The following is a 27,608-nucleotide window of genomic DNA, read 5'->3' on the forward strand; positions in this document are numbered from 1 at the left end:
CAATCGGATGCAGCTCGCCAGTCACAGACTTAGGATTTTTTTCCGGCTCCAAGGCCAAGCTGGCCCGCAGGTCCGGGGCGAGGGGAGATGAACTGGAGGTGATGGTGGGAGGGGGTGGCGAGCCCAGGCTGGCCGTTGCCTGCAGTATTTTTATGGAGCTTGGAGAAGCACTTCAGCTCCTCCTGGCTCCACAGAAATGAAACTGTAAAAAAGTTTGTGGGTGGGCTCCAGTTGTCACCTTTAAGGACCACTGGTTAGGCCGCTAAAGACCCAGAGCAATTGGGTGGAACCTGTGTGGCACAAGCTCCGTCCAGTTGATGACCAGTTTTAATCGGGGTCCTTCAACCGGCATTAGGATCTCGATTTGCATATGCAGGGCACCTAACGCCTGTTTCAGCTTTTTGTGAGGTCTGTAGTGAACATCCTATCAAATCCACAAAGATGATGGATTTTAGAAAAGCACGTGTTAAAAGGATGAGATCCTATATAAAAGCAAGTTCTTTCTATCTCAAATGTTCCAGTAGCTCATTATGTACCTAATCTAAATTAAAACTAGCAGCTTGGGAATGTAATTTGCATAACTCCAATATCAGTTACAAGATTACAAATTCTCCATTAATTAACCATCCATCTGGATGACTTGTAAGCTGAAAGAAAGCAAAGTGCCCAAAGATTTATTTTTTGATTAACTGTATTGGTTACTAAGCAGGTTGCAGCCACCATTTTGATGATGGTTAGTGTTAGGCAACACGTCATCAAAATATTTTCAGTTTACAAAGTTGTTTTAGTCCCATTTGCTACATTGGCTAACATTTGTATTGATGTAGTGATCACATTGAAAAGTGCCTTCTGAAACAGTGGTTGGCAGAATGATCATCCTTTTAAAAAAAAACTAGATTTCTGTACCAGTTTGGCAAAAAAAACTTTGAAAATGTTCTGTACTTCATAATAATCAGGGCTACAAACTTAGAAAAGCTAATTCTTGCAATTGTTAAATGATGAAAAATAGACATCTTTCAAATCTAGCAAGAACATTCAGTACTTAAGATTTTCAGAATGGTGATACAGCATTGAACATTGCGCTCATGATTCCGCACATTTTCTCTTGTTGGTTGTCAAGTGGCTGTAACTTTTGTTACATTCTGTTTATGTACTAGTAATTTTTGGCTGCCATGATAGCTCCCCAGTCCCCTCAGGCATTTTACACCCTCTGCCTGGTCCCTGCTCTCTCTCCCAGAGTGTTCCAGTTCCACTCTCACAGTTGCATTGAGACCTACCCTGAGTGCCCTGCTTCCTGATACTGTGACTGACCCCATTCCCCAATCCAGGGACCACAAGCAATGCTGTTGGAAGCTTCCTAGCTCATTTTCAATTTTTTCATTAAAATGCTTACTACTGGTGTGTAAAGAACAGCGTCGTCATACACTAAGTCCAGTTAAGCCCACGTCTCTTTAGTAGCAGTTTGGAGGGTAACGGCATTGGCCACAGCCGTCCTCTAGTACAATCTCACCTGCTGTGCATCCTTCTTTTCCACCTCCAGAAAACATAAATATAGTCGGAATCCCATCGGGAAATTCATTGTCCACATTTCCAGGAGTAAAACAAAATGGATCAGTGCTAGAACTTATGGCAGAAAGCCCTTGAAATAACTAAAAAAGCCAAAAAAAGGGAGTGAAATAGTACAAATCCACTTACAAAGCATCCTTCAAAAAGTTACTTTAACTTCCTCAGGTTGAATCTGTGGCATAGAGAGTCTGACAAACTCAAAAAAAAAAAAATGCATTCTTTTAATGCAAGTCTCCAATACAGTGAAAGTCCACATATTTGCTGTGTTAATTCCTACAACCTACACCCAGGAGGGAACGTTGAGTCGACAGCAATGTGTGTATAGATGATATCTTCCTTGGCAGGAAGAGATGTCTCTGACTGGCATCTGCTAGCTATCCTTCTGCATTTTAGTCCTAAGTTTCTGCAGTTCTTCTTCCAAGCTTTTAATTTGCTCTAACAAAGCAACTTTATCCTGATGGGCCTTCTGATCAGCTTGGCATCTTGCCTCCTCAATCTTCCTCTCATACCACTTTTCCATCTGTGTGGAAACTGCCTCAAAAAAATATTGTGTGATTTCGAGCGCAGGTGAGCTCTCCTTGATTTGTGTGGTGGGTTGGTCCGTATGATGTGCAGCAGAAAGCATCATGCTGCTCTGTTGTTGCCTGTGCCTTACACGGAGAGATTTTTTAGTCTGGGTGCTTTTGTTTTGATTATATCCTCCAAGTGGTTGAATGCTCACTGCTTGGTCAGTCTTTACAACTGACGTTCCATTAGAAGTCTGAAACTTTACATGTCCAGACTTGAGCAAAGGCTGTTCCAAAGGTGGCAACTCGTGGGGTATTTTGGCTGGGGGAGCAGAGGCTCTTTCTTTTGGTCTAACAGCTGGAGGAGAAGTTGTTTGGGGCATATTTTGGAAAGAATTGGAAACTGTCAGTACTGGCTGTGTTGTTCCTGTGTAAATAAAAATATTGATTAATCACAAACATGTTCTCATTGTTGTTTTCAGATCTGAAAAAGGACATCTGTTTCATGGATACATTTTCAGTTCTAAAGAAATTGATAAAATATTACTGTTGTAAACAAAGATCATCAACTATTTTCATTAATGTATGGATATAACAAGTAAATACATTTTCTGATCAGTTTGCTCACTATTTAAACAGTTTGCGAATGTTGTGGTGAGGTAAGAGTTTTTATTCCTTGTTTGCAAGATATTTTCTACCATAAACCCCATTCCAGGTCTTCCTAAATCCTGGGTAGTCCTAAACTAAGAAGCAATTGCTCCCAAGCCTTTGCCTTTGCTCTTGCCTCTTTGATGGGGATTCAGATTTTGTAATTAATTTGATTTTCTTGGCCCTGACAGTGTTTTCCTGCACCAGGTACCTTCCTCGTGCTCAGAGGAGAAGTATGAACCTTGTACCAAGAAACACAATACATTCCCTCTTTATTATGCGCAGGTCCAGTTTGTCCTTCCATATGTTCCCACTTAGGCGATTTCTCTAAAGAAGGCCTTCCTTTGAATCCCGTACAGAATATTCTGATAGTTTCAATCTGAAGCAAGAATTATATGGAATCCTTAAAGACAGGACATCTGGTGCTTCGGAGGGTGGGAGTCAGGCATAGTGACAGCAGAGGGGCCAGATTTTACTCCAAAGGTTTCCATCCTTTGCAGCTTGAGGGGGAGGATCCAGTTGTTGTGGTCCGCGTAGGAACCAACGACATAGGTAGAACTAGGAATGAGGTCCTGCTGAGGGAGTTTGAGGAGCTAGGGTCCAAATTAATAAGCAGAACCTCAAAGGTAATAATCTCTGGATTAACTACCTGAGCCACATGCAAATTGGCATAGGGTCAAACAGATCAGAGTGTTAAATGCGTGGCTCAAAGAGTGGTGTGGGAGACAGGGGGTTTGATTTATGGGGCACTGGCACCAGTACTGGGGAAAGGGGGAGCTGTTCCGTTGGGACAGGCTCCACTTAAATTGGGCTAGAACCAGTGACCTGGCGAATTGAATAACTAGGGCTGTAGATAGGACTTTAAACTATAAAGGTGTGTGGGGGGGGGGGTTCAGATGAGGGGAAATTTATAAATGTAAAGAGAAAAGTCAAGGCTAAACAGCAGTCTAGCGATTTGGGTAAAGATAAGCAGAGTGTGATAGGAAGGGACAGAGTGTTTAATGGTAATAGTGCATCAGGGAAAAATAGTAAAAAGTTAAAATTAAAGGCACTTTATCTGAGTGCATGAAGCATTCGTAACAAGATAGATGAATTAATGGCACAAATAGAGATAAATGGGTTTGATCTAGTAGCCATTACTGAGACGTGGTTGCAAGGTGACCAAAGTTGGGAACTAAATATTCCAGGGTACGTGACGTTTTGAAAAGACAGACAAAATGGAAAAGGAAGGGGGATAGCCCTGTTAATGAAGGATGACATAAGGACAGTAGTGAGAAAGGATCTTGGCTTGGAAGATCAGGAAGCAGTATCAGTATGGGTGGAGATAAGAAATAACAAGGGGCAGAAAACACTGGTGGGAGTAGTTTATAGGCCCCCTACAGAGTATTAATTGAGAGATAAGAGGAGCTTGTAACAAAGGTAACGCAATAATCGTGGGAGACTTTAATTTTCATATAAACTGGGCAAATCAAATTGGCAAAAACAGTTTAGAGGACGAGTTCATGGAATGCATTCGAGACAGTTTCCTAGAATAATACATTGTGGAACCAACCAGGGAACAGGCTATTTTAGATCTTGTCTTGTGTAATGAGACAGGATTAATTAGTAATCTCATAGTAAGGGATCCTCTGGGGAAGAGTGATCATAATATGATAGAATTTCACATTGAGTTCGAAAATGAAGTACTTAAGTCCGAAACTAGAGTCTTAAACTTAAACAAAACCAATTACTTATGTATGAAGGGCTAGTTGGCTAAGGTTAATTGGGAAATTAGATTAGAAGATGACAGTAGATAAGCAATGGTGAACATTTAAAGAAATATTTCATAATTCTCAATGAATATACATTCCATTGAGAAATAAAAACTCCAAGGGAAAAGTGATCCATCCATGGCTAACTAAGGAAGTTAAGGATAGTATTACATTAAAAGGGGCTTATAATGTGGCCAAGAAGAGTAGTAAGCTTGAACATTGCTGGTTTCTAAAACTCTCCCAAAGGATGACCAAAAAATTGAAGAGGGGGAAAACAGAATAGGAGAGTAAACTAGCAAGAAATATAAAAACAGACTGTAAGAGCTTCTACAAGTATGGAAAAAGGAAGAGAGCATCGAAAGTAAACATGGGTCCCTTAGAGGCTGAGACAGGAGAAATTATAATGGGGAATAAGGAAATGGCAGAGACGTTAAACAAATATTTGGTATCTGTTTTCACAGTAGAAGACACAAAAAGTAAACCAGAAATAGTGGGGAACCAAGGGTCTAATGAGAGTAAGGAACTTAAAGTGATTAATATTAGTAAAGAAAAAGTACTGGAGAAAGTACTGAACGAAAAGCCAACAAATCCCCTGGACCTGATGGCTTACATCCTAGGATTCTAAAAGAGGTGGCTGCAGAGATAGTGGATGCATTGGCTGTAATCTTCCAAAATTCCCTAGATTTTTAGAACAATCCTAGCAGATTGGAAGGTAGCAAATGTGACTCCACTATTCAAGAAAGGAGGGAGAGAGAAAACGGAACTACAGGCCAGTTAGCCTGAAGTCAGTCGTCGGGAAAATGCTGGAATCCATTATTAAGGACGTGGTAACAGGGCATTTAGAAAATCATAATATGATTAGGCAGAGTCAATATGGTTTTATGAAAGGGAAATAGTGTTTGACAAATCTATTAGAGTTTTTTGAGGGTGTAACGAGCAGGGTAGATAAAGGGGAACCAGTAGATGTAGTATATTTAGATTTTCAAATGGCGTTCGATTATGTGCCACATAAAAGGTTGTTACACAAGATAAGGACTCATGGGGTTGGGGGTAATATATTAGCATGGATAGAAGATTGGTTAACAGACAGAAATCAGAGAGTAGGAATAAACGGGTCATTTTCAGGTTGGCGGGCTGCTGCAAGGATCAGTCCTGGGGCCTCAGCTATTTACAATCTACATTAATGACTTAGATGAAGGGACTGAGTGTAATGTATCCATGTTTGCTGACGATACAAAGCTAGGTGGGAAAGTAAGCTGTGAGGAGGACAGAGTCTGCAAAGGGATATAGACAGGTTAAGTGAGTGGGCAAGAAGGTGGCAGGTGGAGTATGATGTGGGGAAATGTGAGGTTATTCACTTTGGTAGGAAGAATAGAAAAACAGAATTTTTTTAAATGGTGAGAAATTATTAAATGTTGGTGTTCAGAGGGATTTGGGTGTCCTCGTACAAGAAACACATGCAGGTACAGCAAGCAATAAGGAAGGCAAATGGTACGTTGGCCTTTATTGTAAAGGGGTTGGAGTACAAGAGTAAGGAAGTCTTGCTGCAATTGTACAGGGCTTTGGTGAGACCACACCTGGAGTACTGTACAGTTTTGGTCTCCTTATCTAAGGAAGGATATACTTGCCTTAGAGGCGGTACAACGAAGGTTTACTGGATTGATTCCTGGAATGAGAGGGTTGTCCTATGAGGAGACATTGAGTAGAATGGGTCTATACTCTCTCTAGTTTGGAAGAATGAGAGATGATCTCATTGAAACATATAAGATTCCGAGAGGGCTTGACAGGGTAGATGCTGAGAGGCTGTTTCCCCTGGCTGGAGAGTCTAGAACTAGGGGGCAGTGTCTCAGGCTAAAGGGCCGGCCATTTAGGACTGAGATGAGGAGAAATTTCTTCACTCAGATGGATGTGAATCTTTGGAATTCTCTACCCCAGAGGGCTGTGGATACTCAGTCATTGAGTACATTCAAGGCTGAGATCGTTAGATTTTTGGACTCTAAGGGAATCAAGGGATAAGGGAATTGGGCAGGAAAGTGGAGTTGAGGTCGAAGATCAGCCATGATCTTAGTAAATGGCGGAGCAGGCTCGAGGGGGCTTTTGGCCGACTCCTGCTCCTATTTCTTATGTTCTTATGGAAGTAGCCACGGCAAATTCTGATGGGAGAGGAATCTCTTTTTCCACCCGCACTCCCTTCATCCAGACGTTAGTTTGGAGGTTGGGGGGCTGGTTGCGAACTCCACCTGAAATTCCGCCAGATACACTTCTTTTACGGTCAGCAGTACATAGGCCTGCAGGAAGCAGGTTCAAGTGCTATTCTATGGCACATGTGGGACTCATTAAGAGGGCTCAATTGATGTGTGATTCAGGGCTTCCCATTCTGGGAGCTGAAAAATATCAAAGTAAGAGTCGCAAACCTTCAACCATGTCGTAGCGGCAGGGTGCTGCTCCAATATTCCACCCCCAATTATGTAAATTACCCCATCCCCATGATTTTGGATAAGAACTTACAGGATCAATGTGGTGGGCAGAAATTCCAGCAATGGCGCTGATGGAATTTCTAGGCAAGGGTTTGTAACCTTAAGGTGCCTGCTGCTTCCTTCCTCCCCCTACCGTTCAAAGAACAGTCCCAACAATGACACTCCTCTGGCAGTTGTCTCCTCCTCCAGCTTCATCCATTTGGGTTTGGTTGTATGGAGTATAGACCATGTGCCTGTACAATTTCATTTTAAATGATCAGGTTATCTTCATCTCCCTGTAGTTTACCAACATTTATTGTGGCCCAGGCCATTCAGGAGAGAAGTTAGGAAACACTTCTTCACGCAAAGGGTGGTAGAAGTGTGCAACTCCCTCCCACAAAAATCAGTAGATGCTAGCATAATTAATAAATTTTAAAACTGAGATCGATAGATTTTATTGCTAGCCAAGGCGGGTATATGGAGTTAGGATACAGATCTGCCATGATCTCACTGAATGGCAGAACAGGCTCGAGGGGCTGAATGGCCTACTCCCGTTCCTGTGTTCCTTCTCCCATTCCACAGAAATGTGAAAAATTCACTTTGAATGATTTTAAGAACCCACCAGGTACCATAAAAGGATCTACCAAAACGATCAATTCTGATCACAACTTGGGTTTCTCTTTTGTCGACTAATCTCCACTGAGGAGTTTTGGAAGCAAATTTGGGGAGGAAAGGGGGACATTTTAATACAGATTATCAACTGTTATTTCAATTACCGTGTGCAGAGTATTCTCGGGTTAGTAGTAATACATCAAGCTGAGAGGAGGAAGGTATAACTTGTGCCAAGTGATACTAGTACTCTCTGTATGTTGGGTGCTTTTAATCATTTCCAATAGCCTGCCTTTGATTTTACCTAAAATTCTTATATTACCAGTGAAGGATTAAGAATATGTTTTAGCTGCTCCCTAAATCCTGTATTACAGGGTGTACCTGGTGGACTATCCTGTTGAATGACAAAGTACTGTCTGCCCGATGCCTCATCTGAGGATTGGACTTTGGCACCTCCCGATTCTTCTGACAAACTACAGTGCAGGCTGATGTAGGGCTGTTGTGGTTGTTCTCCAGCTTGTTGCACAACAGGATATATCTGGACAGTTCTACAGTCCCTGTTGGTTTGGATGGTATCGGTGCTCAGAGTCTCTGGCAAGTTCTCACCAGCAGTCATTGCAGATTTAGACCTCGGTTCTCCTGACAACTTGAGCTCAAGATTTTGGAGCTTGGACATACACCAAGATTTCATATCATCCACCACCGAAGCCTACGGAGAAGACAGGAATGATTAACCAGACAAAATATTGGTAAATTTAAACCAAATTTAAGTACCGTTTGCTCAATTCAAAAATAAACATACCACAAAAAATTGGGAAGTAAGAAATTGTGGCTAACTCTGTTTCAACGTATAGATTAACTGAAAATACACTGTCTACGCCATTTCTCTGGAGTTTCCTCAGCTCTTCCGCCAAAGTTAGTCGGCAAGCGGGAGAATCCTCGCAAGGTTTTATAGGCATGAAACCAACATTTGCCCGCAGTGACTACAGTCAGGCTAGTTTTGGTATTCAAATTACTTTATGTAATAGGAAGATAGGAATTTTAGCAGAGAACAAGAATAAGGAATGAAAATATCCCCTAAATGGTGAATTTCTCGTAGTGGAGGAGCAAAGGGATCTTTGTGTGCAGACACATAAATCCTTAAGGGTGAGAGGACAGGTTTTTAAATAAAAGACATTTAGAAAGCAAATGGGATTTTGGTGTTTATATTTAGAAGGACTGAATACAGAAGCAGAGAGGATATAATGACAGTACAACGTGACAGATTACAGCTGGAATACTATGTGTAGTTTTAGGGGGATATAAAGCTCTGGAAAAAATTGCAACACAGATTTATCAGGATGATACCGGGAATGAGGAAAGGCTAGAGCAATTAGGGCTGTTTTCTCTCGAACTAAGAAGATTGAGAGGGATTTGACAAAGGTATCCAAAATTATAAAACAAACAGACACGGTAAACATAGATATCCCCAAATATTTCCTTATAATGGAGGCAGAACAGGAGCAAGAGGTAGAGGAAATGACAGAATAAGACCAACCAGGAGGTACTCTTCCACCAGAGTTTACAAACCACGCTGCTCCCTCAATGGTGTCTCACAAGATCTATTTAAGGAGGCAGAAATCCAGTAAGGAGGGAAAGAAAGAACTCTGTCCCCCATTGCAAACTGACCTCCAAACATCCTTTCAAACATGAAGAACAGACATACTTCAGAATGCTGGACTTAATATCACAAAATGGTTTTACTGTGCACATATATATTCACAGTGTGCTTCCTATTACAGCTGCCTGCCTCTCTGTGCTGTTCTTAAACGTATCCTGCTGCTGTGCTGAGGTGATACCTGAGGGCCGGGGACCCCAGTGGTGCTTGGCTGTGTTGTGATATCTTGAGCCTCTTGGGACTGTAATGGCATTCACCTCAGGGCTTCTGAGTTCCAGGAGGACTCTTCAATAGGCCATGTTGCCATACAGTGTATGGGAAGCCTGGTCCTGTTTCCTGACACAATGAGCAGGCTAGAAATGTCACATGGGATGTCAACAGGAAGGCACCAAGAAGGCAGATTCTAACCACACCACTTGTGCTGGAACTTGGACCTGAGTGCCCACTGATCAGTGGGAGGGCAGACCTCCTGGTATCAGTGAGATCCTGCAGATCCTGAAAGACGGTAGTCAAATCTCTGAGAAGCCAGTGTCAATGTTCTCTCCGCTTGTCCTCGGTGCCTCCATGTGAGCATGATGCTGATCCAGCATCCTTTTTAGACTAGGTGCCCGGAGGTCCAAGGCTGCAGGCTCGGGTGCCAGGGTGAGGCTGAGCCTTAGGGCCTACTCCTGCTCCTATTTCTTATGAGCCTCTCCTCCCCAATATCAGATCCCACTTTCACCTCTGACTCCTCTGGTACCGTGAGGGTAATGAATGAATGAAGAATTGACACACATATAAAAAGACACTACAAGGAAGGGTCAGAAGAGCAGGTAGTTTACCTAGGATGTTCTGGTGAGATTGTTAAATGTATTTCTGCATTACAAAAGGAGTCCTGTAATTCAAGGAAGTGGTACTGCCATAACCAACTCCCTCCACAAGGTGCCTACCACATTCTTAGTGGGCCTCCAGCTTTCCACCCTCCCCCTTTCTATTTAGTTCCTGCCACTTTGAGGCCTAATTCCCACCATTTTCTTATTTTCCAATCTGTCCCCCCCTCCTCCTCCCACCAACTCTCCCCCCCCTTCCCCCCTCCCCCCCCACTCTCCCCCCTCACCCCCCCCACTCTCCCCCCTCACCCCCCCCACTCTCCCTCCCTCCAATCCCCCCACTACTCCCTCCTCGCCCCTCCCTCCTCCCCCCCCCCCTCTCTCTCCCCCCTCTCTCTCTCCCCCCTCCCCTGGTTGTTATCAGGAGATTTGGTTTTACCTGGCGTTTGTCTCCTTCTAGCCTCTCTAGTACAGCACGCTGGTCAATACGGTGTAAGCATTCTGTCCGCTCTGCCGAGATCCGTTCAGATGTTAGCTTATCTAAGACTCTGACCTGAGTTTCAAAAGTAAAACATTTGTATGGAGTGAAGCTCCTGTAATGGTACAGAAATTACACAATGCTGATTCCTCCTGATAAACATCTTGCAACACTGTGTTTGGTTTCACTTCCATCAGCTCTAAAGCCATATTGCAGGTTCATTTCTGTTGTGGATTTACTGTAGTGGTTTGGCAGGAGAATAGAATAGTCAATAATGGCTTTATTAATACCACAGTAATGTAAACAAATATAGAATTTCATGAGTAAAATAAAATTAAAACAATACATATTTCATAAATATTAAAGATCCAACCACATTTATTCAGTTAGCTGATCTCAGCACTTTGGGGGAATGGGGTGCATTGGCTCGGTGAATTTTTGAATGATCCACAAGATGACCATCCCATAAGTGGATCATAATTTGTTCTCTAATCATGAGATAATACTCCAGAAAGTGTTCTCAGGAAGTCCCGGGATTCCACTGCTGAAGCAAAAATTACATTCTGTGGCAAATATAAACAATTATTCACAGGAAAAATAACCTGCCCTGCTTCCCCCAGAGGACATTGCTGTAAGAATTTACCAATCATCAATTAAAGAAAGAAGAAAAAGTTTACATTTGTATAGCGCCATCACATTTTCAGGATGTCCGCTAGCTCAGTAGTCACTGTTGTGTAGGCAAATGTGGAAGCCAATTTGTGTGTAACAAAGTCCCACAATCAACGTTGAGACAAGTGGCCAGTTAATCTGTATTGGTGGTGTCAGTTGAAGGTTAAGTGTTGGCCAGGACACTGGGAGAACTCCCCAGTTCTTCTTCAAATAATGCATGGGATCTTTTACATAAAACTGAAAAGACAAACAGGGCCTTGATTTAACATCTCAGCCAAAAGGCAGCACATCCAACAATCCACGTCGCCTTTAGTACTCCAGCCAAATGTCGGGCTAGATGATGTGCTTAAGTCCTACTGTGGAGCTTCAACCCACAAACCTTCTAACTCAGAGGTCAGAGTGCTACCACTGAGGCAAACCGAGACTTATAAACAGCTACATCCAACTTGTACTTACAATAAATAACCTGATACAGCCTGGTGTTTTGATATTACTGTTTGCCAGGATGTGTGCAGAGCAGAATTTATTGTGTAAATGAATAATCATTTTGTTTGACTTGGCATTTTATCTTGGCAACCCATTGTGTTTTCTTAGCAGGGCATTGTTTAGACCTAGTGCTCCATTTTGAAGACAAATTGCTGATTACATTTTGAGAAAAAACTTACAAAATAAGAGCTGAATATAGTAATTGTCATAAAGCTTCATTAGATGTTAAGAATTAAACATTTTATAGTGCTGAACACCCCAATTCAAAAAAAACTGTACGACCTGATTTCCTCTGAAATGAGTGGATTCCGACATTGCACCTCCTAATCTTTTTCATTTTATATATAAAACACCCCACATTTCATGTATGTAGCGTTATACGGAAAATAACCGCAGTACAACCACTAACACCATCATAAATGCCAGTTTCCCCTTTGTTTTCATTCCTGGGAATCCAGGCAGTGGGTGTTAATTTTGAAGCTAGAGCCAAATTGCATGGTTATGAATCACAGCCTGCCAAGCGCTTTGATCTGACTTCCGATAATTTAAATAGTAATATTTAAACCTATCAAATTAAAAAATAATGAAAATATTTTCTGTGTTGACAGGTAAAAAAAAATCTACGGACAGCCTAGATGTAAAACGTTCCTCTCTTACCTCATGTTTGTTTCTTCCTTCCAGTTCTCCAAGTTTTGTATTCAATTTTCCCTGCACAATCTCAAGTTCAGCTTTTATTTCTTCCTTTGTAGCTTCAAGACGGTTCTCCAATTTATTGATCAGTGGCTCACAACGACAGCCATTTATGGGGGCCTGAACAAGGAATTTACAAATGGTCATCCGCTGAAGGGTTTTGAATGGCTGATTTTAATGAGTGATTAAACTAAGCTTTAACAAATGCAGTTTTAAAATCAGAAATCTACTCGTATAACCTTCTAATTCATATGCAGTTACAGGTAGAAGAATTTTACAACAGAATACCCCATCATCACCAAGATTGCCTACTTCTGCCTCCAAAATATCAACCGTCTCTGGCCCTATCTAACCTCCATTGCTAATCCATGCCTTCATTAGACTTTTCAATGTCCTTCTTCCCAATCTCCTGAGCTCCGCCCTATATAAAACTTCAACTCATCAGAACTCCCAGGCACATATCCTATTCTGCACTAAGCCATGCTCGCCCAGTGCCCTGTCTTCACCTTCGTGCCCCTCTTCATCTACAAATCCCTCCTTAGCCCTGCTTCACCCCATTTCTGCCATCTCTTCCAGGGCTGCATGCCACCTGTACCCTCTACTCCTCCGACTCTTATGTACTGTATTTTCTCCCTGCCCTCAGTGGCACAGCCTTCAACCATTTTGACTTAACACTCTTAAATTCTCTCCACCTTGCCAAAGAGAGTTAAAAGTTGCCCTATTGAAGGTAACCATCAAGTGATCTGAAGTTTCCTGGCAATGTCAAACAATGTAATTGGAAAGCAAAGGACATGTCAAGCTACGATCAACACTGTGCTATTCTGAAACGTATGCTGATACTACATAACTGGTGAACCTTGGAAAGGAAGTAGAAAGCACGACTAGCAAAGGGATTTGCATCAGTGTTGGAACATTTCTTAAGAAACAATGAACAATCAAGGTGAGAATGGCTCCATTTCTTGCTTTTTAAAAAAAAAGCGACTAGTGTAAAACCAACATCAGCCTCTGAATAAATAATCCGACAGTATTAGAAAAACTGAAGGAGCTCCTAGTGTGATCTTTACATTTCATTATGGAACATACTTTCAGTTTAGCAAATGGCACTGATCAGTTTTACTGAAGAGAAGAAAAATGATATCCATTTGCCAGTATCGGATTATGATTACACAGACGGAGAGGAAATCAGATTCAATCTTTATTCCTTCTCTTTGCTTGAAGTGAAGATTTGCACATGGAGGAGACTGTAGTTGGACACAGTTCAATTCACCAGCAAGTTTGCATTCAGCCTAAAACAGCATGGTGTCAATCAAATTCAAATTGACACTTTAAATGGGACATAAGCTGGTAATAAAATTTCCCAATAATCAACTGCTTGTAAAATATGAAGTAAAGATGTCACAGACTTAAGGATGAATTTTTTTCTCCAGCGCCTAAGCATAAAAGCTTGGTGAGGTACAACCACTTATTGTGAACTTGGGTACTAGAGGCACACGGTTTTCCTCCCACTAAATTTAATAGAAGAAACATCAGCTGCAAATTATGCCCAAATTTGTGATAAGCACTTTTGTACACTAGAGGATAATTTACCCTATGGAGTCCAAGGCCAGTTTTCCTGTACCGTGGGCACAAAAAAAAATAAACTGAATGAAAGGTCATCATAAAGTCAAATCTGTAGTTAATATAAAAATTATATCTGATAGCAGGGAGTGATTTCAAGGCCATAGTCTAATCTTGGAGTTGGGATGATGGAGGTAAACTGCTCAAGCTTCGGTCTCCGAATGTGTGATATTATCTTGTTCTTTCAATTAAAATTGTAGTCACTCCCTGGTGTATATTCCAATTTATTTTTGTGTAAAAATGGAATACAATCAAGCAGTGTAGCATTGTGCATTTACCTGCATGATTTTGCCATCCTTGTTTCTGTATAATGTGTAGAGCTGGTAGGCACGGAAATTATGAGGGAGAAGAGCTTGCTGTGGGGATGGGGAACAGCAGCAATGTTTGCTTCGCCTTTTCCTGAGGTGTCTACTGTCTTGTTGAGGTTGCTGGTCGGTCAATGGAGGAGGGTCAGAAAGAGCAGAACCCTGTGCACAAGTAATAAGTTTAGTAATTTTGCATAAAATAGCTTCTTGTTCAAATCAAAGTCAAGAAACAACATATTATTTAAGTATTAAAACTGTTCACTGAGCATCTTTAAACTAGTACAGTTCGCTTGTCCTGGAAAACCTGCTACACTCTGAAGTTCCACTATATGTAAACTCTAAAAGGACAAAGAAACACAAGTATAAACCAGTGGAAGACAAGCTCAGCACTGATGTCAGGAAGCACTTCTTCACACAGAGTGATTAATACCTGTAATGAACTTCTGGATAGGCTAGTGGAGGGGGAAAAAAACTCTGGAGCAACTCAAGAGGCAGTTAGATGCAGCGATGGGGGAAACATTGGTTTCTTTTTTTACTTTTGCTTTTGCTCTTGGGACGTGAGGGACAATGGGAAAGCAGTATTTAGTGCCCATCCCTGGTTGGCCTGAGGGCATTAGGAATCAACCAGATAGTGAGAGACTGGAGTCACATGTAAGCCAGGCCAGATAGGAGTGGAAGCTTCTCTTCTCTGAAGGATATTAGTGAACCAGTTTTTTTTTAAATGACAATCCAGCGGTCATACTCCAGTCCTAGCATGCAAATTACCAGATTTATTATATTCAATTTCACAGCTTGCCATGGTGGGATTTGAACTCTCAACCTCTGGGCTGTTAATCCAGTACCATAATCACTAGGCTCCTGTACCTGTCATGGAAGGATGAGCCAGATGAGCTGAGTTGCTACCCTCATTTTTACAAATAAAAAAAAATAACATGCATATATGAAGTGCTTTTCATGACCTCAAGACGACCCAAAGCGCTTCACAGCCAATTAAGTACTTTCGAAGTGTAGTCTCTCTTGTAATGTAGAGAAACGCTGAAGCCAATTTGTGCACAGCAAGGTCCCACAAATAGCAATAAGATTAGTGATCAGATAATCTGTTTTACTGATGTTGATTGAGGGATAAATATTGGCCAGGACACTGGGAGTAATCCCCTGCTCTTTTTCAAATGGTGCATGAGATCCTTTGCAGTTAAATCACTTTGCCAAACTATACCTGACGAAGGGGATAATCCCCGAAAGCTTGTGATTTTAAAATAAATTTGTTGGACTATAACCTGGTGTTGTAAGATTCCTTACATTTGTCCACCCCAGTCCATCACCGGCATCTCCACATCATGTGTAGATTAGACTGCTATTGGAAACAGCCAGAATTTTTAAACTGTTGCTTGCTAAGGAGGAATGGAAATTGATTTCAGAGTGTTGATACATTATCCAGTAGCCATTTTGAGTGTTTTATTTTGGCTGATGCAGATTTACTGACGGTACCTACTGTAAGTGTGACCTGTAGAACAAACCTTGGAAAGTAACTTTTTTCTAAGAAACGAAGATCCTAAACGTAATTACATAGAGGATTTACCAGACCCATTATTATTGCCCTATTGATGTAATTCAGTTTCTTTTGAAACAGTTTGTCAGACAGTAATTGTTTAATTTACTGTAGTTTGTTCCTAACGATACTTACAAAAAAAGCCAAGGTTACCTTTTCCTTCTGTTTTTTCTTTCTGTCCCTCTTTCTCTTCTGTTCTGGTGTAGCTACTCTGATTAAATCATCCCCATTTTTCTTCTTCTGGTGTCCTCGGTCACTGCTGTGGACATCATCTACTGAGGCACTTCCCTATTACATACCAGAAAGAGTGAGTGTACAGGTCATTGCCATCTCAATATTTTAGTATCTGATGAGAACTTAATGGACTATTGGATAGATAGAGGAAATGTGATAGGTACTTTTTCCTTGGGGAGGGGAAGGCAAAGAAGTATGTCTCTCTAAAAGACTATACCACAGTACAGCAAATAAAGATCACGGACTACTACTTCAACAACTTGCACTTATATAGCACCTAATGTAATAAAAAATATTGTAAAATAAACTTATATAGCACCTAATGTAGTAAAAAATATTGTAAAATAAACTTATATAGCACCTAATGTAATAAAACATCCCAAAGCACTTCACAGAGATGAAACTAGATATTGAGCAGTGGTGGGAGCAGAGTTAAGAGTAATGACAGAAGGCATGGTCATTGTGGTCAGTTTATAGGAGACTTTTGAAGGAGGGGAGATCGCAGCAAGGCACAGTTTAGGGAAAGCATTCCAGAGTGTAGGGCCAAGACGCCTGAACGGTCTATGACCGAGGAGTGGAAAGGGGTGTACAAAAACGGGCAGGGACTGGCACATAGAGTTGGAGAAAATTACAAATGCAGATGTAGAGGAGGTCTAGGCTGTAAAAGGATTTTGAATTCTGTGTATTTGGGGATAGATAGCCAATGGAGGTTGGCAAGGATAGGGGTGACAAGAGAATGGGATTTAGTATGGGATAGAATTCAGGTTGGCAGAGTTTTGGATGAGTTGGAGTGAGGATATCATTGGAGAGGTAGAGTCTGGAGGCGATGAAGACATGAATGGGGATTTCATCTGCGGGGGTGGGGGTGGGGATGAGGTAGTGGCAGAGTTTGGCAAAGTTGTGGAGATGGAAATAGGTGGTCTTCGTGGTGGCAAGGAAGTGGGGTTTGAAGCTCAGCTCAGAATTAATGAGGATTCAGCCTGTACGAGAGTCCAGCAAGAGATTGATTCAGGCACTTGGGTGAGAGTTTTTGGCAGAAGTCAAACAGCAAAGCTTTGGTCTTGCTGACATGACATTGGAGAAAGCTCTTCATCATTCGTGACTTGACACAGGACAAACAGTCAGTCAACAAGATGGTGGTCGTGAAGACAAGGCTAGTGGCAAACAGACAGAGCTGGGTGTTGTCAGCATGCATGTGAAGGTTGAGGCCATGCATATGGATGATGTTACTAAGGGGCAGAATGTAGATGAGGAAAAGAAGGGGCCAAGGATGGAACTTTAGGGCACACCTGAGGTGGCCATGCGGAGGCAGGAGGAGAAGTTATTGCAGGAGTCCCGCAGGGATCTGTCTTGGGTCCTCAATTATTCACAATATTTATTAACGACTTAGATGAAGGCATAGAAAGTCTCATATCTAAGTTTGCCGATGACACAAAGATTGGTGGCATTGTAAGCAGTGTAGATGAAAACATAAAATTACAAAGGGATATTGATAGATTAGGTAAATGGGCAAAACTGTGGCAAATGGAATTCAATGTACACAAATGTGAGGTCATCCACTTTGGATCAAAAAAGGATAGAACAGGGTACTTTCTGAATGGTAAAAAGTTAAAAACAGTGGATGTCCAAAGGGACTTAGGGGTTCAGGTACTTAGATCATTGAAGTGTCATGAACAGGTGCAGAAAATAATCAATAAGGCTAATGGAATGTTGGCCTTTATATCTAGAGGACTAGAGTAAAGGGGGCAGAAGTTATGCTGCAGCTATACAAAACCCTGGTCAGACCGCACCTGGAGTACTGTGAGCAGTTCTGGGCACCGCACCTTCGGAAGGACATATTGGCCTTGGAGGGAGTGCAGCGTAGGTTTACTAGAATGATACCCGGACTTCAAGGGTTAAGTTACGAGGAGAGATTACACAAATTGGGGTTGTATTCTCTACAATTTCGAAGGTTAAGGGGTGATCTGATCGAAGTTTATAAGATATTAAGGGGAACAGATAGGGTGGATAGAGAGAAACTATTTCCGCTTGTTGGGGATTTTAGGAGTAGGGGGCACAGTCTAAAAATTAGAGCCAGACCTTTCAGGAGCGAGATTAGAAAACATTTCTACACGCAAAGGGTGGTAGAAGTTTGAAGCTCTCTTCCGTAAACGGCAATTGATATTAGCTCAATTGCTAAATTTAAATGTGAGATAGATAGCTTTTTGGCAACCAAAGCTTTAAGGGATATGGGCCAAAGGCGGGTATATGGAGTTAGATCACAGATCAACCATGATCTTATCAAATGGCGGAGCAGGCACGAGGGGCTGAATGGCCTACTCCTGTTCCTAGATACACTGGGAGAGATAGGAGTGGAACCAGTGATATAGAACTGAAACGGTGTGAGTAGAACCAAATTACCTAGCACAACACCAGCAAAATCTCACTACATGAAATGTTGATGAACATAACGTACCACGGTGCTATTGAACACAATATAAATGTGCTTCGGTGAAGTATTTACAGAGCGTCGCAATGTGTGATGTGATCAATGATTTTATTCAATTGTTTGGTGATGCCGATACAATCCATGCATTGGGGTAGCAATTCTACAGTCAAGTTTGGTTAATCCTTATTGCAAGCTGACACGTCCTTTCTGTACTTGAAAGGAAAAAATTTGCAGGGCTACGGGGATAGGGCGGGCGGGCGGGGGAGTGGGACTAGCTGGATTGCTCTTGCATAGAGCCGGTGTGGACTCGATGGGCCAAATGGCCTCCTTCCGTGCTGTAACCTTTCTATGATTCTATGATAACATAATTACCACAAATTATGAAATCCACTTCCAGTGCATCCAGAACAGAATTGAATCAGAACCCTCCTGGTTTCAGAAAACAAGTAACCATATAACCTAAACCCTCAGTTCAGGAATTTTCATGAAGGTAACCAAAGAGTTTCTAAGTTTGACAATAGATCCAGTCACAATGTTATTCCACAGCTAATCATATTGGATGGGATTAGTAGGCACAACAGTGTACAATGGCTTTTTAAATACTAGTTTGTTTGAGATGAACATTAAGATTTCATTGTAGGTAATTGCCCCAACAAAAAAAATCAATCGATATCAAAATTTAATTAAGGTCAAAGCCAAGCTTCAGGTCTTCACAATTACTTGACTTTCCAGATGAAAACCATAACTAATCAGGCACCCGAGAGTCAGATTTCAATGATCAACTGTCTGCTAACTAACTATTAACACTGAATTAATCAGGACTTTTCCCCTCATTTCCCCCCTACTACCTTTTCTGAAGGTGCTGACTTATTGTGGGCTACACTTCCACAATGCCAACACCTTGCCCAGTGGCCATTCTTCATGTATGTCATACAGCGACCCCCATCAGGCTACTTCACAGTAGTAGCATCATGGTTGGCGCCAGATGCTTTCCTAATTTGAACTTTCCAGAAAGATTCACTAGCTCGCAATCAGGTGGGAACCCTGACTGATTTTCCCCTTTCCAGCCAAGGTCAATCATAGCCAACCCCCTCTCCACTCTCCACTGCTACCCCAGTGGAGATCAGCTAACTCAGCACAGATCGAGGGACAGAAAATTTTTAATCAATATACTTTGCAATTAGCCACATTCAAAACTCTGTTTATCAGATAGATATTTTAAAACGATTACCATTTATTTACCTTACTCTGGATCAATTCATCACGGGGTACAGATTGGGCTCTTCGTTCTTCCTTTAATTTTTCCCTCTTCTTCCTCAGGCTTCTCCCACGACAGAAGCTGAGAACCTAGTAATATAAAAATCAATTTATCAAAAGACAGCTCCACAAAGTCAAAATGCTAAAAGTGGTTTATGTCATATCAATGTATTAATACATTTACTAAACCAGTTGTGACCTAACAGTTACAAAGAAAGAATGAGCTTTTGTATATTTATATCAGGTCTTTCAGAAACATCCCAAAGTATTTTACATGCAATGAATTACTATGAAGTGGATTCTAGCCCACTCTCTTAATCTGCCTAAGGAAAGTCCTACATAAATACTTCCTAGTTGCAAAAAATAACCAAGCCAAAAGGCAGAATATTTATCCATCTCCACTCTTCAACCCTAGCTGACTCCCTCCCATAGGTAGTCACCACTCTTGACACTACCACAAGCTCTTACCTGTGGTGCCTTGGTGAGAAGAAGGGCCACTTCAGGGCTATTACTTTCTCTAGCTGCTTCCAGAGGGCTCAGGCCTGCCTACAGAAAGAATTCAAGAGATAACGAGTTTCTTGATATAGTCAACATTGGAGTACCCAACATAACTGGTATTAGTTTCTCTAATGCAACACATTAGTGGAATAATAAGTAAGAACAAGTGGATTATTATTATGATAGTGAACTATCCATTGTATTTTATGCCAGAATAGGCACAACACGTATGAAATGCAGCCTACTGGTTTACTTAAATTGAAATCCTCTATTCTGTCGTAAAACAAACTTGAGCATTCATTATGACAATTAGTAAGTAAGTTGTCTTAGGTAACTACTGAGCTGCAGCTGCTCAACTGATTCCTCGATCCCTACTTCTACAATGTATAATACCTGCTTTCGCTCAGCGGATAAGATCACCAGAACTCAATAATCTACATACTCGTATCACACAAATTATTTTGGAATAAGGCTTAGATCCAGGTTGACTCATTACCCTTAAAGCTTATTTTCACTTGCTTCATTCAAACTGGTGCATTAAATCTATTGAGATTTTAATCATTTTAAATGATTGCACACAGTTAATGGTGATGGTTGCAACAATAGGATGATAATGATATTCAGGGGATACTGCAATTTAATTGTCCACATGAAAAAAACATTTATACCAAAAGGTGCACAGATGGATGAGCAGGACTTGGTCCAGGATACAGGCAGCAGAGTTTGGATGAGCTGAAGTTTACAGAAGGTGGAGAATGGGAGACCAGCCAGGAAAGCATGGAATAGTCGAGTTCGGAGGTGGCAAAGATGTGGATAAGTGTTTAAACGGCAGATGGACTGAGTCAGGGCAGAAGTGGGCGATGATACGGAAGTGGAAGTAGGCGGTCTTTGTAACGGAGAGGATATGGGGTTGGATAGGAAAGGGGGCTTGGAAATAGGGCAGTGGTTTGCAAGGACAGGGGTGTCCAGGGTGGTTTTTTTGAGGAAGGGAAATATTTACAATGTCAGCTAGTATGGAGGCCGGTAAGGGGAGTTGGGTCAGCAGTTTAATGGGAATGGGGTCAAAGGAGAGTGTGTCTTAGGGACAAGATGAGCTCAGAAAGGGCAAAAGGGGAGATGGGAGAATACTGAAGACACAGATTTAGGGCAGGGGGAGCCTGAGGAGTTGTTTAGCTTGGTAGGCAAGAAGAGGGGGAGAGAGAAGCAGTAAAGGCAGCTGAATGGGTGGTCTCAATCTTCGTGACAAAGAATTCCATGAGCTCCTCACACTTGTTGGCAGTGAGGCTGGAGGGGGCAGGGAGAGAGGTTTAAGGAGATGGTTGATAGTGGAGAAAGTGCAGTTGTAAGTGATTCGGGGAAGATTTTTTTTTCAAGCGGCGGACACAGGAGCAAGTGGGGTTGGAAAGGGTTAGGGGGTGTGGGTGGTGAGGGATACAAGGGAGTGGTCAGAGATGGCCTTGTCTGTGATAGAGACCATGGGAGATGGTAAGGTCAAGGGGGTGGGAGTATGGGTAGGAGAATTTATATGGGAGAAGAGGTTTGGGGAGGACAGAAGGGCAGTGAAATCAGAGGAGAGAGAGCTGAGATAAAGGTTGAAAGCATTGACGCTGAGGAGTCGCTCAGTGCAGAGGCTGAGGGAGGAAAGGAGGGAGGATCGTGTGGACGTATCCAATGGGGAATTCAAGCCTTGAATGGCAGCATGAGAGAGGAGAGTAGGAAGGCAGAGCAGTAGTGATGGGTTGGGGTAGGGATTGGGGGAGGCAAAGTACTTGAGAGCGTGGGAAAATGAAGTTTGCATGAGTGGGCAACAAGAAGAGGAGGAGACAGGATAGAAGGGCCCAAGAGGGACTAAGAGAGAAAAAAAGGAAGATAGAAGTAATCGGCAAACAAATGGACACAGAGGTGATTCAGGTTACATTGGTATGCAGAGGTGAGAAGAGACATGTCCAGATTGTGGCATAGAGAAAGCTGAAGAAGAAAAGACATTTCAAAATGCTAGGAAAAATTCTCAAGTTGAATCCAAAGCTTAACTCATCTGTATCCATTTGGGCTGTTTCAAAAAGAAATGTGATGCTTTAGAGCGAGGTTTTAGATACGCCTCGGCTAAACTCATACAGATATACAAACCAACGCTATTTTCCTCAATGCCAATCTACATACAGTACTGTAAACATTTAATTAGTAGTAACATAAAATCTACTTACATTATTGACAATGTTCCCATCAGCCCCAGCTTCCAATAAAAGTCGGGCTATTTTCTTGTGGTTGAGTGCAGCAGCAATATGGAGAGGGGAATCTCCGGCCTGTGATTACAGATCAGGTCAGCTCATGGAGTTTTATAACATTTTCTATCCACTTATAAGACTGAGACGATAAGGATCTACTAGTCCGTTCAGGGCCAGTTTGTGAAGTTCTAAATAATTCTCAAGTCAGTGTAGATTTGACAATGAAGGAGTAAAGTGGCAAGAGACAAAACCAGTAAGGCGATTACTGCAGTACTTTTTAAATAGCAGACAGGAATGAAAGTTAAAAAAAAATGTAACAGTACGACTTTATTTTATCTAATACACTACACAGATACATGTATTAGGGGCAATTTCATGATCCAGCACTCCCAGAGGTAGGGGAACTCGCAGGGAATGCAGCCTGGGAAATCGCAGGTGTGCATTCATTTTAGTGAATGGCAAATGAGATGCTGCATGCCTGAGATTTCCCTGGATGCACTCCTTATGAACACTGGATCCTATTGGAGCAGCCCACATATTCAATATAGAACAACACAATAAATAGTACAAGGCAAGGGATGTTGTAGCTTTGAAGGTGAAATTTTAATCAGTTTTTCAAATGTATGACGTATTTCCCATCCCCTATCCCATACAGAACACACTAGCTGAGATTTTCTGGTTGGCATTATTTTAATGCCAGTGTTAAATTGTTTAAAATAAATGGGTTTATACTGGCATTAAAATAACAGCGATAGGAACATCTAGGACACCATGTATGAACAAAAATAGGAAAGGAATGCAGATGTGAGTTGCACCTGACTATTCTGAGATTTATCATTTCATGTTTTGGATTGACATCAGCACACAATTTCAACTGAGATTAATTTGGATTGAAAATCAATTGCCTTACAAACCAAAATTAAATTGTACTCGTTATCTGAATTGATATTTGAAAGCATCAGATTCTTGTACATGGCACACATAGAATATTAAACTTCATGTGACACTTTTTTTGTATCCAATTTTAAACAGTATTTCATAACAGTTATACATACTTCAGTCTTTTTCTGTGTTGGCATTGTTTTTTGTCCACATCCATAATCTCATTTACTCAGTATATCATCTTAATATTTAAAGCCTATCAACATGTTTAAATGTCAGACTTCTAATAAAAGACAAATTTGAATAATACAAGTCCACAGTATAGAGTATAAGGGACAGCATTCTCACGCACTGACCTGGTTCTTCGCACTGACAGAACAGAAAGCACTCAGGAGGATTCTAATAATAGTCACATGATTATAACGAGTAGCAACGTGCAAACATGTGTCACCCATCTGCAAAACAGAAACACTTCAACTCCAAGCCGGGCTGAATATAAACCAACAAAAATACTGAAGACAAACAAGGCTCCTTTTAAGAAAAATATTCTTCTGAATATCAAAAAATATAGAAGGGCAGACCCTCACTTACACTGTTCTTAATGTCAGGCCTGGAGCCTCCCAGCAATAGCACACGAGAACTCTGGGAATGGCCATTCTGACAGGCCAAGTGGAGGGCTATGTTACCTGCCTTAAGGGAGACACAAGCGGCAAGACTGAAAAGTTACTAAACAACGTAATCTTGTGCTAAGCAGATTATCAGTTTGTTTAATCTTGAGAGGATTTCATGCTGATTCCCTAAGTGTTGATTTATTGATCTCATCCAAGGTAGCATTAAGCGAAGGTCAGACACTTCCCTTCTGGGAGTGAGGGAAAACTGCGCTGTAACCCAAGCTGCTCCTGCAATTTTCCCAATAGCCAGTCAGAACAGACAGAACCTTGTAAACAGGTCAGTTTACTTGCCCCGCTGGATATGGGTGTTAGTGGCTTATGGAGATCATGTCGAGGAAAGGAAGAAAATAAATTGAATGAAGATCACAAATTTGTGTGTCACTACAATTATTCTAAAATATATCAGGCTTTTAAAATGGCGATTTCAGAAAACAAAATGATTTTGTTGTGTGAAATAATGGTCAGATCACACTGCCTTAAGAGCAGGACTGAAAAAAACATGCAGGACTGTGTAGCTTCAGCAACAGAGTGTTCAGAATATACAGAAACAAAAACACATGGGAAGACATGGTATTAAAATGCTTCTCCAGTCCTTGGCAGCTTAACAGATTATTAGGCACTTTTCTTGACATTAGTTGATTGGTTTCTAAAGGCCATTTTGTCAATCATCATTTTGATCCTGTACAGGTGGTTTGGTGTTGAACCAGCTGGGCTCGTGTTCACAATCTCCTGCATGGTTGTCAAAGGGAAGATAGTAAGCAGAGGACAGACACATTTAATGAAGATGGAGGGGGAAACAAATTACACAGGAACTCATGGGTAGCAGTCTAATCCAGGGCTGCATCAGTAGATACCAGTGAGGAGGTCAACTGGCCTCGTAAAGTAGAGTGGTTCAAATCAGCTCAAAGAAGGGAATTTTTTTTTAAAACTTCTAACAATGGGACCAAAATAATATGAACATAAGAAATAGGAAAGGAGTAGGCCATACGGCCCCTCGAGCCTGCTCCTCCATTCAATCAGATCATGGCTGATCTTTGACCTCAACTCCACTTTCCCGCCGATCCTCATATCCCTTGATTCCCCTAGAGTCCAAAAATCTGTCTATCTCAGCCTTGAATATACTCAATGACTGAGCATCCACAGCCCTCTGGGGTAGAGAATTCCAAAGATTCACAACCCTCTGAATGAAGAAATTCCTCCTCATCTAAGTCTTAAATGGCCGACCCCTTATCCTGAGACTATGCTCCCTAGTTCTAGACTCTCCAGCCAGGGGAAACAACCTCTCAGCATCTACCCTGTCAAGCCCTTCAGAATCTTGTATGTTTCAATGAGATCACCTCTCACTCTTCTAAACTCCAGAGAGTAAAGGCCCATTCCTCTCAATGCAACTATGGCTGATCTCTACAAACATGTTATTGTCTCAACACTGGCCTTTATAATTCACAAACAAGCTGAATTGTGCATCTACTAAAAACGTGGTAACCACCAAAGTCAGCAAATGCTGTAATTAAAAAATGCTGTAATTAAAGTTCTCTCTTAAATAAGTCCACCAATTATAAAAACTGCTTTTTAGCAATTACTATTACAAGATATTAAAACATTTCACAGCAGGGATCACTTTCTGGAGCATGTACTCATGCTGTGGAAATCTTCCTTTTAGCTCAGGTTCTCGCACAAATGCATAAATCACACATCTCTGAAAATGAGCCCTGTTGTGAAAACATGACTACCTGGGTTAGGTCGAAAACTTTCAGCTTCTTTTGTTTCAGCTACACATTGGGAAAATATAGTTGCAAGAACCATGAGGCATGGAAGTTTAAAAAGGTAAATTGGGCCATCGCCATTTCATTGTTAAAAGGAGGGAAGATTTTTCACTCACCCTGTTAAAAGTACAGGGGGTAATTTTGACTGTAAAACAGGTGATATCAGATCAAGCGACCGTTATACATCTCTCCCGATTTTCATTTCCATTGAAGTCAAGCGAATGATCTGATAGCGCCTGTTTTACACTATCATCCAAAGTCAAAATTACTCCCACATTCTTCATACACAATCCATTACACAGATCAATGGAATTCTTAAATTCAGAAAAATAAAAATGATCTTCTTTCTTACCTTATTCTTTGCATGGACGTTTGCTCCTGCCTTGACCAGGAGTTTGACAGACTGACTGAATCCGTGCCAGCAGGCTTCATGTAGAGCAGTGTTACCATCCTGAGACACAAACAAGATTCACAGTAAAGATTTTAGCAGAAGCTTCAGTGAAGAGGCACAGCTCAATTACTAAGTAACCTGCTGCAGACTGTTGTCAAACACATTTCACACATTATAATAATCTTATAATTTTTAAAGAAATTTAAATAAATACCATTGTTTATATGAAAGCCAATATTTGGTAGGTTTTAAAGAGGGTCTTAAAGGAGGAGAGAGAGGTAGAGAGGCGGAGAGGTTTAATGAGGGAATTCCAGAGCTTAGGGCCTAGGCAGCAGAAGGCACGGCTGCCAATGGCGGAGCAATGGTGGGAATGCACAAGAGGCAAGAATTGGAGGAGCGCAGAGATCTTGGAGGATTGTAGTGCTGGAGGAGGTTACAGAGATAGGGAGGAGCAAGGCTATGGAGGGGATTTGAAAACATGGATTAGAACTTTTAAATCGAGGCGTTCCCAGACCGGGTAATGTAGGTCAGCGAGCACAGGGGTGATGGGTGAACGGGACTTGGTGCGAGTTAGGAAACGGGCAGCAGAATTTTGGATGAGCTCAGGTTTATGGAGGGTGGAAGAAGGGATGCCAGCCAGGAGAGTAGTGGGATAGTCAAGTCTAGAGGTAACAAAGGCCTGGATGAGGGTTTCAGCAGTAGCTGAGCTGAGGCAGAGGCGGAGACGACGGAGGCGATGTAATGGAGGTGGAAGTAGTGGTCCTGGTCATGGAGCGGATATGTGGTCGACAGTTTATCTCAGGGTCAAACAGGATGCCAAGGTTGCAAACGGTCTGTTTCAGCCTCAGACACCGGCCAGGGAGAGGGATGGAGTCAGTGGCTAGGGAATGGAGTTTGTGACGGGGACCGAAGACAATGGCTTCGGCCTTCCCAATATTTAGTTGGAGGAAACGTTTCCTCATCCAGCACTGGATGTCAGACAAGCAGTGTGACAAATCAGAGTGGGTAGAGGGATCGAGAGAGGTGGTGGTGAGGTAGAGCTGGTGTCGTCAGCGTACATGTGGAATCTGATGTTGTGTTTTTGGATGATGTCGCTGAGGGGCAGCATATAGATAAGAAATAGGAGGGGACCAAGGATGGATCCTTGGGGGACTCCAGAGGTAATAGTGCAGGAGTAGGAAGAGAAGCCATTGCAGGTGATTCTCTGGCTATGACTGGATAGATAAGAATGGAACAAGCGAGCGCAGTCCCACCCAGCTGGACGATGGAGGAGAGGCGTTGGAGGAGGATGGTGTGGTCAACCCTGTCAAAGGCTGCAGACAGGTCGAGAAGGATGAGGAGGGATAGTTTACCACGGTCACAGAGGATGTCACATAAAGGCGGTGAAATTGGTCTTGGACGAATTCTGGTGAAGAAAATTGGGCGGAATGTAAAACGGGCTACTGATTCACTGCCTCTGGTAC

At 41.9% G+C, this 27,608-nt stretch overlaps 1 protein-coding gene across 1 annotated transcript in view; it reads right to left on the reverse strand.

The window, feature by feature from the left end:
- Positions 1 to 673: 673 nt before the first annotated feature.
- The window catches only part of ankrd6b (ankyrin repeat domain 6b), a 208,458-nt gene continuing 181,523 nt past the window's right edge, over positions 674 to 27,608 (reverse strand). The window contains exons 6-17 of the mRNA XM_067984888.1: positions 26,107 to 26,205; positions 23,912 to 24,010; positions 23,677 to 23,775; positions 22,418 to 22,516; positions 20,184 to 20,261; positions 19,701 to 19,805; positions 15,950 to 16,084; positions 14,221 to 14,409; positions 12,293 to 12,445; positions 10,442 to 10,555; positions 7,918 to 8,245; positions 674 to 2,499 (exon numbers count right to left, since the gene is read on the reverse strand). Of these exons, the coding sequence (XP_067840989.1) occupies positions 1,937 to 2,499; positions 7,918 to 8,245; positions 10,442 to 10,555; positions 12,293 to 12,445; positions 14,221 to 14,409; positions 15,950 to 16,084; positions 19,701 to 19,805; positions 20,184 to 20,261; positions 22,418 to 22,516; positions 23,677 to 23,775; positions 23,912 to 24,010; positions 26,107 to 26,205 (2,061 nt within the window). The 3' untranslated portion in view covers positions 674 to 1,936. The remainder of the gene's footprint in view (positions 2,500 to 7,917; positions 8,246 to 10,441; positions 10,556 to 12,292; positions 12,446 to 14,220; positions 14,410 to 15,949; positions 16,085 to 19,700; positions 19,806 to 20,183; positions 20,262 to 22,417; positions 22,517 to 23,676; positions 23,776 to 23,911; positions 24,011 to 26,106; positions 26,206 to 27,608) is intronic.

Source organism: Heptranchias perlo, chromosome 5 (assembly GCF_035084215.1).
Source record: "Heptranchias perlo isolate sHepPer1 chromosome 5, sHepPer1.hap1, whole genome shotgun sequence".
Classification (NCBI taxonomy): Eukaryota; Metazoa; Chordata; class Chondrichthyes; order Hexanchiformes; family Hexanchidae; genus Heptranchias; species Heptranchias perlo.